The sequence below is a fragment of the Misgurnus anguillicaudatus genome, chromosome 19 (assembly GCF_027580225.2).
Source record: "Misgurnus anguillicaudatus chromosome 19, ASM2758022v2, whole genome shotgun sequence".
Classification (NCBI taxonomy): Eukaryota; Metazoa; Chordata; class Actinopteri; order Cypriniformes; family Cobitidae; genus Misgurnus; species Misgurnus anguillicaudatus.
This window is the reverse complement of record NC_073355.2, coordinates 6,685,310-6,702,639: the sequence shown is the minus strand read 5'-3', so window position 1 is coordinate 6,702,639 and position 17,330 is coordinate 6,685,310. Positions and strand designations below refer to the sequence as shown.

The following is a 17,330-nucleotide window of genomic DNA, read 5'->3' as shown; positions in this document are numbered from 1 at the left end:
TGACACTCATGGTCAATGGCAGCCAGTGACTTCAAATTCAAAGTAAGCGTTCTTTGCGTCATGTGAACCTATGTGCATCATGCGTCATGTCAAAAACGTGCCTGCAAGCACACAGGTCAAAGGGGTTTATAATAAGAGACGCTAACGTTTGTATAAATGTTTTGATGAGCTTCCCATCGGGCACACTCAAAAAAGTAGTCACGAAAAAGGCTGCCACTGTTCATGGTGCTTTTTGAATTTTTGGACATTGCTATAAACTTTGGTTGTGTGGAAAGAAGCAACACTAGCTGCGTTTCCATTAAAAATCTGCGCAAAACTTTAGCGTTATTTTCTAGATGTCAACAAAAAACTACTGCGAAATTCCATTAAAGGATTAGTCCATTTTCTTAAAAAAATCCAGATCATTTACTCACCATCATGTCATCCAAAATGTTGATGTCTTTCTTTGTTCAGTCGAGAAGAAATTATGTTTTTTGAGGAAAACATTACAGGATTTTTCTCATTTAATGGACTTTAATGGACCCCAACACGTAACAGTATTAATTCAGTTTCAACGCAATACGTCATCACGTCAAGAGGTCACATATATGTAACACGTGACCTTTCCACGGCATTACACAATTACGTGAGGTCGCGCTGGCGCGTCACAGGACCGAAGATATTCGAGAAGTTGTGGTTTAAAAGTGCATATTTATTTATTTTTTTTTTAAATGACAATCGTTTCACTAGATAAGACCCTTATGCCTCGTTTGAGATCGTTTAGAGTCCTTTGAAACTGCAATTTTAAACTGCATTAAAACTGTTACGTGTTGGTGTCCATTAAAATGAGAAAAATCCTGAAATTTTTTCCTCAAAAAACATAATTTTTTCTCGACTGAACAAAAAACGACATCAACATTTTGGATGACACGGTGGTGAGTAAATTATCTGGATTTTTTTGGACTAATCCTTTAACCGATGTTATGCGACTTAAACATAATTTATATGTCTAGAAGTCGTCATTCCAAAAACAATGGTGACTGCTGTGTTCGACTTCATACGGCGCCGTGCAGACCGACATGCAGATGACATCAAAATACAACGAGATCGACTCGAAAGCATAGAGCAGTCAACTCCCAAATCGCTCTCACAGTATGCACTAGTCGGTTCTTGTGATGTCGCATGATGTGGACCACACCATTTCTGTCTTATCCTCTAATCAAACATACCGCGCCATATTTAAAGAATGATCATGTGACTTTTACCACACCAGGTGACCTGTAAATGCGAAAATTAGGAAATTATATATCGTTTTGCGATATATTCCTTGTTCGAATTGCCTGAAAAACCAACAAACCAGAGCGTAAAAACTTTTTGGCAACATATGGGAGGTGCTTCAGTGCTTCAATTTGGTGAATTTTCAATTTGCAATTTTAATTTGCGCAATTTGAAGGGTAATGAAAACGGAAGATTTCATTTTTTTCCAAATTAACTATTTATATGTTTGTGTTTAAGCAAAAAGTTAATTTTTGTTTCATTTTGTCAACTACTAACAACATTTCTACCAAATTCCTTAATTCTAACCAAAAAATTGCCGTTGTATGATGGCATATATGAACGTTTAGTATGTAGAATATCACATTATACTGTAGTACAGCTATTGTAAAGAGAGATCTGCTGTGCAAAGCATTACGAAGCACTTTGCTGTCATCTCTGTTAACTCTACGTTAACACAATGACAGAGAGTTACAGGAGACGTGACACAGACAACTGGTTGTCCTGTATGGTTTCACTTAGACAGCAAAGCCTATCGGTAAATGTGTTGACTGCCGTTGTCACTACCTGAACTGTGTGTTAAAAAGACATGGGGCTTTACAGTTACCCCACAATATTTCTTGGGTCTGCGCCATTTCTTTAAAAACAAACAAACTAGCGCGTCATAACTTGTTGTTTATGGTTGTGTAGACGTAAGCCAGAAATGCACACGTGCTAAGCAATTCAACCATATCTAACATTGACTTAAGTATGTGCGTTCATGCTGCGCAGATGCCATAAACTTTGGCAGCAAATGAAGTGACTATAAATTTTAATACATAACCCGTCAAACTGGTCACCACAACAGCTGGAAATGATTTTCTGCATTTTTTTCCCACATGACCCTGTCCAAAGACTGACCTTGCGTGACCATGCGTCTTCTGGTTCGAAGTAAACAAGTGGGACGCATAGCGGGACGTGACACTCATTCATTCATTAGTTGACAGTCACTAATCTTTAAAAGATATAGCGATCCAAACTTGCTAACGGCTAACGATGTGGGAACACAACCTCAACAAAATAAAAAAAGGGTGAAATAACAGTACCCTCCGCGGTAGATTGTTGGGTACGGGTTATCCTCCTGTGTTGGCTTCTTATCCACGAAGTGAAACGAGCATACAAACAAGATTTTTGGGGTGTTTTTAAGTTGTTCAGCCATATTCTTTTTGATTCTCGTCTTTTGGGAGGTGATGGAAACTGTACAGTCATTGTCAGGAACACTCCAATTTAGTTTTAGGCTTATGTTCAAAACACTAACGTTTAAGCCACTGACTTAGTTTATTCCGATTATATGTACAACTATGAACATCACATGTTGTCCCTGAGCTGGGTAACGGCATCTCACATAAAGGTTTGTGACTTTAAATAGTAAGAAAAATTACCCGAAAAACATTAATATACTACTCCCCACACCCGAAGTTTTACCCACTTTCTTTTTTACAGTAACGCCCCCCGGAAACTTGTGGATAGAGACAAGAATAAAAAGGACCTTGCTTGGAAGAATGTCAGTGAGGACATTGGGCAACCTGGTAAGTTGTAAATACACATTTCACTTTTGAGTCACGTGATTCCCAAAGTTTTTTAAACTATTTTCCCCCTATAGTAAGGTTACAGAATACAAACCGGTAACTCTCTTGATGAATGCACGATCAACATCAGCCATCTTGCAAAAAAGCATAGCACTTGCCCCTCCCACTTGCCCCTCCCACAAGAAGCGGATTTCACCTCTGACACGCGTCAAATGCTTGCTTTTCCCGCACGTCTACTTCGCTCTAGAAGTGCGAATGCATTCAAATGTTTAAGCGGCAAATTAGACTCGGTAGATGCGATTTTAATGCCTCAAACGCGGCTGGTGTGAACCCACTTTAAGAGAGTTTTCAGACCTGTAGATCAAATGAAAGTGTTTGGTGGCTTCTAAATGCATCTCTGTTTGGATCCTAAGGAATGAATGGGGCTAGGCTAAACGCTAACACATTCAAGACGCGCTGTACAAAGATAAAGTGCACGCATTTAACAAAGAGAGTTATATATTAATTTGTCTAAATTGATGTAAGAACATAGTAAAATATTGAAAAACTGTGGTGTTTTCCTTTAACAATAACAACCTGTTGGGTTCGAACTTACCTTGTCCACGTGGATGTAGTAAAAGTGGTCCTTATGATAAATTGCTTTGAGCAGACGCGTTAGCTGTCGGACTGCTCGCCCATGAACCACCAGCACAAAAACTACCCTGACCGGGTTTTCAACCTTGGAGAGGTCCGTGTCTGTAAAATCCAAATGCTGGACTGCACTGGAGATTACTAAAGAGGGACAGGATGACAAAATACACTGTAACTAAACTGGCATCAACTTTTTAATACAATTACATGCAACTTTGACGAATATTGGATTGTTAAAAGAGTTCCTTTACCATGCTGTGGACAAAACTGAGGCAAAACCTGTGGCATCAGTTGTCCTGCTTGGTGCTGGCACACAATGTTGGCGATCTCTTGTCTGCACTGCCGTGAACCTGCACGGTGGAGGGCAGACAGGGCATCTTTGCCAGAGATCTCACATTTGGGCACAAAGTCACTATTTGGAACTTGAGGGGCACCTTCGACACTGCCCGGTTCTCCTGGTGCCAACAGATGGATTTTGGCCATTTCTCCGGCACGCGGCTCGCTGAAGTTACGGCTGCTCGAGGGATCGTAGTGCAGTACCTTCTCAATCACCCCTCCATCATCTGGCCTGTCGACACTCTTGTCTTTTAAAGGGGACTTGTTGTTTTTTCTTCTAGACCACTTTCTGATGATGCCGGTCACAGCGGGCCGATCCAGGCTCCCCCTCCATGGGCCGTTGTTTGCCCCAGACAGGGCGTTTTGCCTCTCGAAGGTGGCCGGGTCCATCTTCTGGTCCTGCCCATTGTGGTCAGGCAACTTGGACCGCCTGTGTTTCCGCTAGGAAAGAGAAAGTAAAACAATTTGAGCTATGATATCAAATACCTCCACAATCAGCATAAAAGATAAAGGTTCAAGGCTGATTCTTGATGACGTTGTTGGGAGCCCATGGGCTCATGTATGCTTTGTTCCTGATTTTTGTTGTTTGTTCAGCTTCTGTCTGAGCTATTTTTAGTAGAGCCACCTAGTTTAGTAGCAGGAATCTGACAGAAGGAATGATTCATAATGAAAAATGTGAATTACAGAAGCAGGTTGGTGGATAAACACAGAAACAGACATACTGCTATAATCGTATAGCACATATGGCCTTTATAGAGTTTTAAGAATAATTATCTGTGAAGAATTCTGTACTATAAACAATACAAAAATGCACACGATCGACAAAATCCATACCACATTTACATCATTAAAAAAAGTCTAAGGTGGCGTGCACACAAAAGCGTTTACACCGTCGCCCAGCGTATGTTTTCAATGGAATTGCAGCACTTGTTTTTCCGCGCTCAGCGTCAATGTCACTTTTCACTCGGCCGTCCAATCATAGTGCAGGAGGGCGGGACAAATATCACAATAACCAATCGGGCATCGTTCAATGACTGATGAGCAAAACAGAAGTATCAGCAAGCAAAACACTCCGCTAAAAAAAGCTGGCAAGCGCCTACAGTCAGCGTCCTCTTGATGTTTTCAGCCATGTTTTAATGTCTTCGTGTGCACGCCCCTTAATCGCGCAATGAGAACTTAGGAAGACTCCAACAACAACAAACCCATCCCAAACAACTCGATCCTGCTGTACGTTCTGAGCAATTCTGGATGTTTCTGAACACATGGCTGCACTCCACATCATGATTAGGGATGGGTATCATTTGGTTTTTCCCCAATACCGGTGCAAAATCGATACTTTTAAAACAGGGCCGGTGCCTAAACCAATAATTTATATCATCAGCATTTTAGCCGATGGCGATAAGACGTAAGGAAAGGAAATTAACGTAAACGAGCCAGCATGTCTAGATGCGATCAGAGTAACACTATGCAGTCTTCTTGCACCATAGAGGGCAAAATATTTCAGTCGGCATCAAAATGAGGCACCAAAACCAGTCGGTACCCAACCATAATCATGATGCAACATTACATGCAAGGCTGCATTTTAATCAATGGCAAGCATTTACCATTAAACTCAACACAGCTTGGGTACCAGAATTCAATCTCAGTTTGGACCTGGGCATCTTTCCCAACACCGAAGCTGCTTGAAGCTTCTATTAAAGAGGACTTCCTGTTTTGCTAATGAAGCTCTCTCAAGCCCAAAAGTAAAATTAGCTTGATGTCTACTGCTATTGAGTATTTTTGCAGAGGTAGAGTATAAAGAAGGCATCGTAACTTATAAAAAGCTCTAGAAGTGGGCAATTTGGAACGCTCTACGTAGCCAACAATTTATCACAAATGGGAGCCTCGGCTGCCAATGATTCAGTACAAGCGATGCATTTATACAGAACATTTGTATACGCAGCACACACACATTGGCATACAAGTCTGAATTAATGGGAAGAACAGAAAAAGCTTCAAAAATATATGTGTTGGCCTGTGGCAGGACAAAAACAGCTTACCACAACACTGGCATGCCAGAGAGAAAGGAGCAATAACAGAAGGATTCCAAGAAATTCACACAAACAATCTGCCACACGTCTTCAGTCCAGAAAAACACACAAATTGTGGGAATAAGAGGCTCACTGAGCGGCCAGCAGCCTGTTCTGCTTTGTTCTGAAATCTAGTGAGCTCCCTATGTAGGCAGCATTTGAACCCTTTAAGAGTTTTCTTATAATTCTGTCCAAAAGTGTATTTAGACCGGACTTGCATAAGTCACATGGCATGCAGCAATTCGTTCCTTAAGTTTTCTCTAAGACCAAGTCCTGCAATGGCTTCTTTCATCACAATGAGACTGAGACAGGTCAAAGCAATCTGTGCTGTAGTGGAAAACGTGAAGTATTTCACACATCTCTGGTCTCATCCATGGGTTAGGGTACTCCGCTAGTGACTTTAACTCTGATTAGTGAAGCTTAAATACTGCTTTGTCGTTCCAATAATCATTAAGACAGCCCACCAAACAGTCAATTCAGAAAATACCTTGCTTTGTTCTCTGACACACGTTCCTCAAAATTTTTAGTTTAGGGTTACATCCAACAGGTATTGGCTACGAAATTAAAGATTTTTCGGATTCATCTGTGCAGTGCTGCAAAATATTTACAGCTGTACAGCACCTTTAGACACAGAATTGTGAAACAGACGCATGGAGGTGTGCTACATTCCCATGAGGGCCAATTAGGAAAGGAAATGCAAGAAAGCATTCAAGCAAGCATGTGCAATATACCACACCAGAGCTCCTCAGGTTTGCAGGTAATACAACATATTTTAGAGACTTTTCTAGTAATATGAAATGAATTAACATTGTGACTAATGCGTTAATAATGCATAATGTCTCTTTTGTCTGGACTGTGAGTTTTCTAAAAGTGCAAGTATTTTTATAATCATTTTAAAATGCAGACAAAATTTTTTATTTATTTAGCTGGAAGTTAAATTTGGTTTTTACAAAGCACTCGAACAGGCTTTCATGCATGATTGTTAAAAAGTAAAGATTTTTTAATATCACAAGCAAAAAAGTGGTAATACAACACTATTAGAAGAACCGATTGCTACAGAACCGAGACTAACAAAAGTGAAAACTACATCAACATTCTTTCATCTTATATAGTACACTGTAAAAAAAATTCCGTAGAAATTACAATGTTATTGCAGCTGGGTTGCCGGTAATTTACCGTTGATTTAAATTTATGTTATTTACTGGCAAGAGTTTGATCAACGTTAAATAAATTTTAAATATTAACAAGTCTTTATCTTTACAGAATAAAACTATACATTAACAGCCTCATGCAAAGCATTCTGGGAACCAGAAATCATCATCAACCTTTTTCTGTTTTTTGCTTCAGATTTTGTTTTCCAGAAATGTTGCCAGTAAAAAACATAAATTAAAATCTACGGTAAGTTACCGGCAACCTAGTCTCAGCCTCAGACGTCACGCCCACAAACTGTTGGCTGAACGTCTGATGTTTTTCGTACACTTTTCTGGAAACCCTGTGAGAATGTTAAAGTCGTCTTTGATTGGTTAAAAAAAAAGGATTTCCAGGAGAAGCGAGTGTCGCGATTAGTTTCGGTCCCTGGAAAACAAAGCTCTGACGTTCCATTGAGGAAGAGAATCAGTCGTGTTCACGTGGATAATAATGAGCAGTTATCATGATCAGCTAAACATTGGATTTTCAAAAATATGCAAAGTTCGCGGCATCGACTCTCTAAAAGATGTCCAAGAGTTTTGCTTGAGGCAGTTAGTTGAGTCAAAAAGTTTGGTTCTCCTGAATTGCTTGTATGTGTTAAAAAGTGGAGAGATATGCTCCAAACAGACGTTTAACGGGAGCGTCTCATTGGTGTGGCTGTTGATGAAGTGCACAACGTTGTCCTATGGTGAGTAATGTTGTTTATTTAGATGCTATTCGGTTGCGACTGGTTATTTCAATAACTGACTTGTTGCCAGCCGGCTCGTTATTGTGGGGAGTCCGAAACGTGACGCTAGATGAAACAAACTGTGATTGGTTGTTTGATATGTCGGTCAAACAGCTCGTGGGCGGGCTTTGTCCAGAAAAAGCAGCGAAAAACACCAGACCTTCAGTATTGAAGGTCTGGCTACGCGAGACTACCGGCAACCCAGCTGCAATTTCTACTGATTTTTTTACAGTGTAGGGTTGGGTAAAATATATTGATATATATTAATCGACTTCAAAACAATAACAATTCAGGAAATCCTGAATCGATTCGTTATGTGCATACCTCACTTCAGGCAGGACTTGTCCCCCCGCAAGTGGCATCTCAAGGTATCAGACAGCACACAAATACTGGGTTTAAGTTTCTGTGCACTAACATGGACATATTTAAACAAAATTATTTCAAAATGTTGTGAATATCCTCATAAATGTTGTCTGTTGCGTGAATGTAAACAATTCAGAAGAAAAATTTTATTCAATATTGGTCTGACGCGAAATTGAATCGAAACCATAAAAAAGGTCAAATTTAGTCACAATACCTAGGTCTTTTACTAGGGATGTCCCAATCCGATATTCTGGATCGGTATCGGGGCCGATCCAGGCTTTTTGGCCGTGGTTGTTACTGACAAGCTATTAAAAGGACAAAGTTTTATAAAAGCACCATAATTGTTTTATGCACTATATTTAAAGTCTTTAAATACACTCAATAGCTTCATGTGAAGGAAAGTCTCAGTAAGCCGTTGGATGGATGCAACTCACTTTGTCCTGGCACATCTATTCTCTTTGTGTTTTAACAGTTATGAACTTTCTATTGCGGAGCGAGGATGCTTCAAGGGCATTAATTCTGCGCCCAGAAAGCCCATAAATGTACCACGTGTATGATTTAGGCGCGTCAATTCTGCACCCGGAATGTGCATAAAAAGTCTGGTCAAGCGCATAATTCCCAAAATAACCATCTGTACACTATAGGGCTGGGTATCGATTAGATTCACAAGCTATTAAATCGATTTGATTTCGATTCTCGATTCAATTTTCGTTTCCGGTGATGGGTCGGTTTTTATACTCGACTCTCGATTCAACTAAATGAATATAGACTTAATACGAATACTATATTAATAAAAAAGAACAGTGAACAGCAGTTTACAAGTTGGTAAAAAACGGCAAATTTCACTGAAAGGTGACAAGTTTGCACCCCTGCTTTTAGGAAGGCTGAGCAAACTGGGTTTAGTTTCAAGGCAGAATAAACAGTGTCTCTTTGACATGGCAATAACACTACTAAAGCAGTAAAAACTGTAATGTTTTTTATTACATGGTGTGTAGTCCCAATTAGCCGTAGCGTATTGTCATAGTTCTTGAAAAGTGTTTTATGTTTTTGGAGTGGACTTTGAGCATTCAACATTACACAATATAAATTATAAATATAGCTGCAAGCAGCAATGGCGGGCCCTCGCACGTTTTTTTACCGCTACATGGTGCGTCCGAGAAAACGATGCACGGTGGGCAAGGGCATCAAGTGGGTAAAATAACAGTGGGCTATTTAATGTTGTTTCTGAGCCATTTGGGGACTGTAGGTAAAAGAAACCCCACATTTTAGACAAACAGGTGCACTAGTGAGACACTTAAGAGACACGCCTATGTCTGACCTTTTTGTCAACACTTAACAGCCGAAAACTCTGATGTGTGCAGAGATGTATAGTAACGAAGTAGAACTACTTCACTACTGTACTTAAGTACTAATAGGCAGTATCTGTACTCTACTGAAGTATTATTTTTTTCTCCTACTTCCACTTTTACTTCAGTACATATTTTCGATGAGTTTAATACTTTTACTCCAATACATTTTTTATGTGCTGCATAGTTACTCGTTACACTCAAATGTTACGAATCATTCCAAACCTACATTATCACTGCCGGAGCGGTGATACACATTAGAAACACACACAGATTGTGGTCTAAACCAATAGGAGATAGTGAAGAGCGGACCCCTCCCTCCCTCTCACTCACAAATATGAGCCCCGGTTGTGGACAAATGTGAAGTGAAGAGAGAACCAAAGTGCACGAGAGAGACCGATAGAGAGAGAGAATTCGCGAGAAAGGGCGAGTGTGCGCGAAAGAAGGAAACCTAAATACATTGAAACATCTTGTACCTTTACCTATTACCATTACATCGACTAATATTTTATTAATTCTGAATTCTCTATTGCCATATTAGTTAAATTAATCTGAACATTCCTGTCCTTGTACTCCTGCTACAGCCAGAGCAATTGTGAGTGTCCTTTAGCTTAAACATTTGAAATAATATAAACAATATTATATTCAAACTTTTGACTGTTTTCTTTAATAACTACATTACACAATACTTGTACTTTTACTTTCAGTACTTGAGTAGTATATTTTAAAATAAACTACTTGCAATACTTAAGTACAAAACATGTTTAATACTTCAGTACTTCCACTTAAGGGTGTGCTCACTTTTTTGATAGAGCACTTGTACTTTTACTCAAGTCTGGGTCCCTAGTACTTTATACATCTCTGGATGTGTGTGCCAAATTTAAAGTTCAACTAAGCACGCCAAGAGCCTTAAACATGCCTGAAATTAAAGTAAATTTTGACGCGTTGCCATGGGAACAGCGTTCGAGATGTCTAAAATTCCTTCGCAATTTATCATCTACAATGTCTCGGCATCATGTTGACCACTTCTGGTGTCAATCGCATGAAAATCCTAGGAGGAGTATTTAAAAGTTAACTGTATAAAACTGAAAGGCTTAAATATGCCTTTAAAATGAAAGTAAAGTTTGACAGGTTGCCATGGGAACAGCGTTTGAGATATCAAAAATCCCTTCACAATTTATCATCTACAGTGTCTCGGCATCATGTTGACCACTTCTCGTGTCAATCGCATGAAAATCCTAGAAGGAGTATTTAAAAGTTAACTGTATAAAACTGAAAGGCTTAAATATGCCTTTAAAATGAAAGTAAAGTTTGACGCATTGCCATGGGAATACCGTTTGAGATATCAAAAATCCCTTCGCAATTTATCATCTACAATGTCTCGGCATCATGGTGACCACTTTTGGTGTCAATCGTATGAAAATCCTAGAAGGAGTATTTAAAAGAACATTGCATGGAACTTTAAAAAAAATCCAGCTTTGTGACTGACACACTTCCTGGCGCCTGCTGGTGGCGCTATACCCGGGAGTCACAATAGGCACATCGATGCGATCGGAATCTTCAGATGAACAAACACCCCGCGTGTCATTACAATAAGACATTTTTTTGCCTTAGATATTAGACACTTCCTGTTTCTCTGATTTCGCCACAACTTTGTCGGCTCACCATGGCAGAACCGTTCGAGATATCAAAAATCCCTTCGCAATTTAGCAAGTCCAATGTCTCGACATCATGTTCACCACTTTTGGTGTCAATCGCATGATTCCTCTAGGAGGAGTATTCAAAAGTTCAACGCATGCATTTTTTAAACGATCCAAAATAGCTGACTTCCTGTTGGGCGGAGCTTAAATGTTAGAGGGCGAAAGTTGTTCGGGTCGATGAGATCTATATGCGTACCCACTCTCGTACATGTGCGTACATGTTTGCACGATCTGTGCATCAATGTTTTTTTTGCATTACAGGGGGCGCTACAGAGCCCCCGTGCCACGCCCGTGTTCCAGCCTTTGTCCGTTCGCAATGACGGACGCCTCTGACGTCTGTGCCAAATTTCAAGAGTTTTCGAGTATGTTAAGGCACCCAAAATGCCCAAAAGTGTTAAAAAAAATAAAAAAAAAAATAATAATAATAATAAATTCGAGCAAAACCAATAGGGCTTCGCACCTTTCGGTGCAGGCCATTCTGGCCTGCTCCTCGGTGCTCGGGCCCTAATAAAATTATAAATGCGAGAAAGCGTAATAGGACCCCTTTAACTAGTAAATAAACAATTCAACCCTTTGGTTTTGCTTGAGGCTTCATACATTCATAGATGAGGGAGGGAATCAATTCAATAAATATAGCTGCAAGCAGCAATGGCGGGCCCTCGCACGTTTTTTTACCGCTACACGGTGCGTCCGAGAAAACGATGCACGGTGGGCAAGGGCATCAAGTGGGTAAAATATCAGTGGGCTATTTAATGTTGTTTCTGAGCCATTTGGGGACTGTAGGTAAAAGAAACCCCACATTTTAGACAAACAGGTGCACTAGTGAGCCACTTAAGAGACACGCCTATGTCTGACCTTTTTGTCAACACTTAACAGCCGAAAACTCTGATGTGTGCAGAGATGTATAGTAACGAAGTAGAACTACTTCACTACTGTACTTAAGTACTAATAGGCAGTATCTGTACTCTACTGAAGTATTATTTTTTTCTCCTACTTCCACTTTTACTTAAGTACATATTTTCGATGAGTTTAATACTTTTACTCCAATACATTTTTTATGTGCTGCATAGTTACTCGTTACACTCAAATGTTACGAATCATTCCAAACCTACATTATCACTGCCGGAGCGGTGATACACATTAGAAACACACACAGATTGTGGTCTAAACCAATAGGAGATAGTGAAGAGCGGACCCCTCCCTCCCTCTCACTCACAAATATGAGCCGCGGTTGTGGACAAATGTGAAGTGAAGAGAGAACCAAAGTGCACGAGAGAGACCGATAGAGAGAGAGAATTCGCGAGAAAGGGCGAGTGTGCGCGAAAGAAGGAAACCTAAATACATTGAAACATCTTGTACCTTTACCTATTACCATTACATCGACTAATATTTTACTAATTCTGAATTTTCTATTGCCATATTAGTTAAATTAATCTGAACATTCCTGTCCTTGTACTCCTGCTACAGCCAAAGCAATTGTGAGTGTCCTTTAGCTTAAACATTTGAAATAATATAAACAATATTATATTCAAACTTTTGACTGTTTTCTTTAATAACTACATTACACAATACTTGTACTTTTACTTTCAGTACTTGAGTAGTATATTTTAAAATAAACTACTTGCAATACTTAAGTACAAAACATGTTTAATACTTCAGTACTTCCACTTAAGTGATGTGCTCACTTTTTTGATAGAGCACTTGTACTTTTACTCAAGTCTGGGTCCCTAGTACTTTATACATCTCTGGATGTGTGTGCCAAATTTAAAGTTCAACTAAGCACGCCCAAGAGCCTTAAACATGCCTGAAATTAAAGTAAAGTTTGACGCGTTGCCATGGGAACAGCGTTCGAGATGTCTAAAATTCCTTCGCAATTTATCATCTACAATGTCTCGGCATCATGTTGACCACTTCTGGTGTCAATCGCACGAATCCCATACGAGGAGTATTTAAAGGTTCACAGCATGTAACTGTCAGCCTTAAATATGTGTAAAAATGAAAGTAAAGTTTGACGCGTTGCCATGGGAACAGCGTTTGAGATATCAAAAATCCCTTCGCAATTTATCATCTACAGTGTCTCGGCATCATGTTGACCACTTCTCGTTTCAATCGCATGAAAATCCTAGGAGTAGTATTTAAAAGTTAACTGTATAAAACTGAAAGGCTTAAATATGCCTTTAAAATGAAAGTAAAGTTTGACGCGTTGCCATGGGAATACCGTTTGAGATATCAAAAATCCCTTCGCAATTTATCATCTACAATGTCTCGGCATCATGGTGACCACTTTTGGTGTCAATCGTATGAAAATCCTAGAAGGAGTATTTAAAAGAACATTGCATGGAACTTTCAAAAAAATCCAGCTTTGTGACTGACACACTTCCTGGCGCCTGCTGGTGGCGCTATACCCGGGAGCCACAATAGGCACATCGATGCGATCGGAATCTTCAGATGAACAAACACCCCGCGTGTCATTACAATAAGACATTTTTTGCCTTAGATATTAGACACTTCCTGTTTCTCTGATTTCGCCACAACTTTGTCGGCTCGCCATGGCAGAACCGTTCGAGATATCAAAAATCACTTCGCAATTTAGCAAGTCCAATGTCTTGACATCATGATCACCACATTTGGTGTCATTTGCATGAATCCCCTAGGAGGAGTATTCAAAAGTTCACCGCATGCATTTTTTAAACAATCCAAAATGGCGGACTTCCTGTTGGGCGGAGCTAAAATGTTAGAGGGCGAAAGTTGTTCGGGTCGATGAGATCTATATGTGTACCAACTTTCGTAAATGTGCGTACATGTTTGCCCGATCTGTGCACTCCTGTTTGTTTTTGCATTACAGGGGGCGCTACAGAGCCCCCGTGCCACGCCCGTGTTCCAGCCTTTGGCTTTCGGCGATCACGGACGACTCTGATGTCTGTGCCAAATTTCAAGAGTTTTCGAGTATGTTAAGGCCCCCAAAATGTCCAAAAGTGTTGAAAAAAAATAAATAAATAAATAAATAAATAAATATAGCTGCAAGCAGCAATGGCGGGCCCTCGCACGTTTTTTTACCGCTACACGGTGCCTCCGAGAAAACGATGCACGGTGGGCATGTGCATCAAGTGGGTAAATATCAGTGGACTATTTCATGTGGCTACTGACCAATTTGGGTACTGTAGGTAAAAGAAACCTCATATTTTAGACAAACGGGGGCGCTAGTGAGCCACTTAATAGACATGCCTTTATCTGACCTTTTTGTCAACACTTAACAGCCGACAACTCTCATGTGTGTGCCAAATTTAAAGTTAATCTAAGCACGCAAAGAGCCTTAAACATGCCTGAAATTAAAGTAAAGTTTGAAGCGTTGCCATGGGAACAGCGTTCGAGATGTCAAAAATTCCTTCGCAATTTAGCATCTACAATGTCTTAGCATCATGTTGACCACTTTTGGTGTCAATCACATAAACATTCTAGGAGGAGTATTTAAAAGAACATCACATGGAACTGTCAAAAAAATCAACCTTTGTGACTGCAACACTTCCTGGCGCCTGGTGGTGGCGCTATACCCGAGACTCACAATAGGCACATCGATGCGATCAGAATCTTCAGACGAACAAACACCCTGTGTGTCATCATAATAAGACATTTTTTACCTTAGATATTAGACACTTCCTGTTTCTCTGATTTCGCCATGAATTTGTCGCCTCGCCATGGCAGAACCGTTCGAGATATCAAAAATCCCTTCGCAATTTAGCAAGTACAATGTCTCGACATCATGATCACCATGTTTGGTGTCAATCCCATGAATCCCCTAGAAGGAGTATTCAAAAGTTCACAATATGCATTTTTTAACCCTCCAAAATGGCCGACTTCCTGTGGGGCGGAGCTAATAGGTTTGATTGTGAAAGTTGTTCGGGTCGATGAGATCTATATACGTACCCACTTTCGTGCATGTGCGTACATGTTTGCCCGATTTGTGCACCAATATTTTTTTGCATTACAGGGGGCGCTACAGAGCCCTACTGCCACACCCATGTTCCAGCGTTTACCCAGACCTAATGGCCGACGACTTTGAGGTCTGTGCCAAATTTCCGGTGTTTTCGAGCATGTTAAGGCACCCAAAGTGCATGCCAAGTGCTTAAATATCCCTGAAAATGAAAGTAAAGTTTGACGTGTTGCCATGGGAGCAGCATTCGAGATATCAAAAATCCCTTCGCAATTTATCATCTACTATGCCTCAGCATCATGTTGACCACTTTTGGTGTCAATCGCATGAAAATCCTAGGAGGAGTATTTAAAAGAACATCGCATGGAACTGTCAAAAAATCCACCTTTTGTGACTGCCACACTTCCTGGTGCCTGTTGGTGGCGCTATACCCGAGACTCACAATAGGCACATCGATGCGATCGGAATCCTTGGCCGAACATACACACTGCGTTTTATCCCAATAAGACATTTTTTGCTTTAGATATTAGACACTTCCTGTTTCTCTGAATTCGCCATAAATTTGTCGCCTCGCCATGGCAACACCGTTCGAGATATCAAAAATCCCTTCGCAATTTAGCAAGTCCAATGTCTCAGCATCATGTTCACCACGTTTGGTGTCAATTGTATGAATTCCCTAGGAGAAGTATTTAAAAGTTCATGACTGACACACTTTCTGGCGCCTGGTGGTGGCACTATATCTGAGACTCACAATAGGCACATCAATGCGATCGGAATCTTCACACGAACAAACGCCCCGCTTGGCATAACAATAAGAATTTTTTTGCCTTAGATATTAGACACTTCCTGTTTCTCTGATTTCGCCACAACTTTGTCGCCTCGCCATGGCAGGACCGTTCGAGATATCAAAAATCCCTTCGCAATTTAGCAAGTACAATGTCTCGACATCATGATCACCACGTTTGGTGTCATTCGCATGAATCCCCTAGAAGGAGTATTTAAAAGTTCACCGCATGCATTTTTTAAACAATGCAAAATAGCCGACTTCCTGTTGGGTGGAGCTTATATGTTAGAGGGCGAAAGTTGTTCGGGTTGATGAGATTTATAAGCGTACCAATTCTCGTACATGTGCGTACATTTTTGCCCGATCTGTGCATCAATGGTTTCTTCTGCATTACAGGGGGCGCTACAGAGCCCCTGTGCCACGCCCGTTGTCCAGCCTTTGGTTTTCTGCAATGACGGACGACTTTGACGTCTTTGCCAAATTTCAAGAGTTTTCGAGTATGTTAAGGCACCCAAAATGCCCAAAAGTGTTAAAAAAAATAAAAATAAAAAAAAATAAAAAAAAAAATATAGCTGCAAGCAGCGATGGCGGGCCCTCGCACGTTTATGTACCGCTTCACTGTGCCTTCGAGGAAAACGATGCACGGTGGGCAAGTGCATCAAGTGGGTAAATATCTGTGGAGTATTTCATGTTGCTACTGACCTATTTAGGTACTGTAGGTAAAAGAAACCCCACATTTTAGACAATCGGGGGCGCTAGTGAGCCACTAAATAGACATGCCTTTATCTGACCTTTTTGTCAACACTTAACAGCCGACAACTCTGATGTGTGTGCCAAATTTAAAGTTAATCTAAGCAGGCCAAGAGCCTTAAATATGCCTGAAATAAAAGTAAAGTTTGACGCGTTGCCATGGGAACAGCGTTCGAGATGTCAAAAATTCCTTCGCAATTTATCATCTACAATGTCTCGGCATCATGTTGACCACTTTTGGTGTCAATCGCATGAAAATCCTAGAAGGAGTATTTAAAAGAACATCGGATGGAACTGTCAAAAAAATCCACCTTTGTGACTGACACACTTCCTGGCGCCTGGTGGTGGCGCTATAACCGGGAGTCACAATAGGCATATCGATGCGATCGGAATCTTCAGACGAACAAACACCCCGCGTGTCATTACAATAAGACATTTTTTGCCTTAGATATTAGACAATTCCTGTTTCTCTGATTTCGCCATAAGTTTGTCGCCTCGCCATGACAGAACCGTTCGAGATATCAAAAATCCCTTCGCAATTTAGCAAGTCCAATGTCTTGACATCATGATCACTACGTTTGGAGTCAATCACATGTATCCCCTCGGAGGAGTATTCAAAAGTTCACCGCATGCATTTTTTAAACAATCCAAAATGGCCGACTTCCTGTTGGGCGGAGCTTAAAT

At 40.5% G+C, this 17,330-nt stretch overlaps 1 protein-coding gene across 1 annotated transcript in view; it reads right to left on the bottom strand.

Moving 5' to 3' along the window:
- Positions 1-17,330, bottom strand: part of xylt2 (xylosyltransferase II) — a 42,380-nt gene that overhangs the window by 12,213 nt on the left and 12,837 nt on the right. The window contains exons 2-3 of the mRNA XM_055185247.2: positions 3,704-4,229; positions 3,418-3,593 (exon numbers count right to left, since the gene is read on the bottom strand). Coding sequence (XP_055041222.2) covers positions 3,418-3,593; positions 3,704-4,229 — 702 coding nt within the window. The remainder of the gene's footprint in view (positions 1-3,417; positions 3,594-3,703; positions 4,230-17,330) is intronic.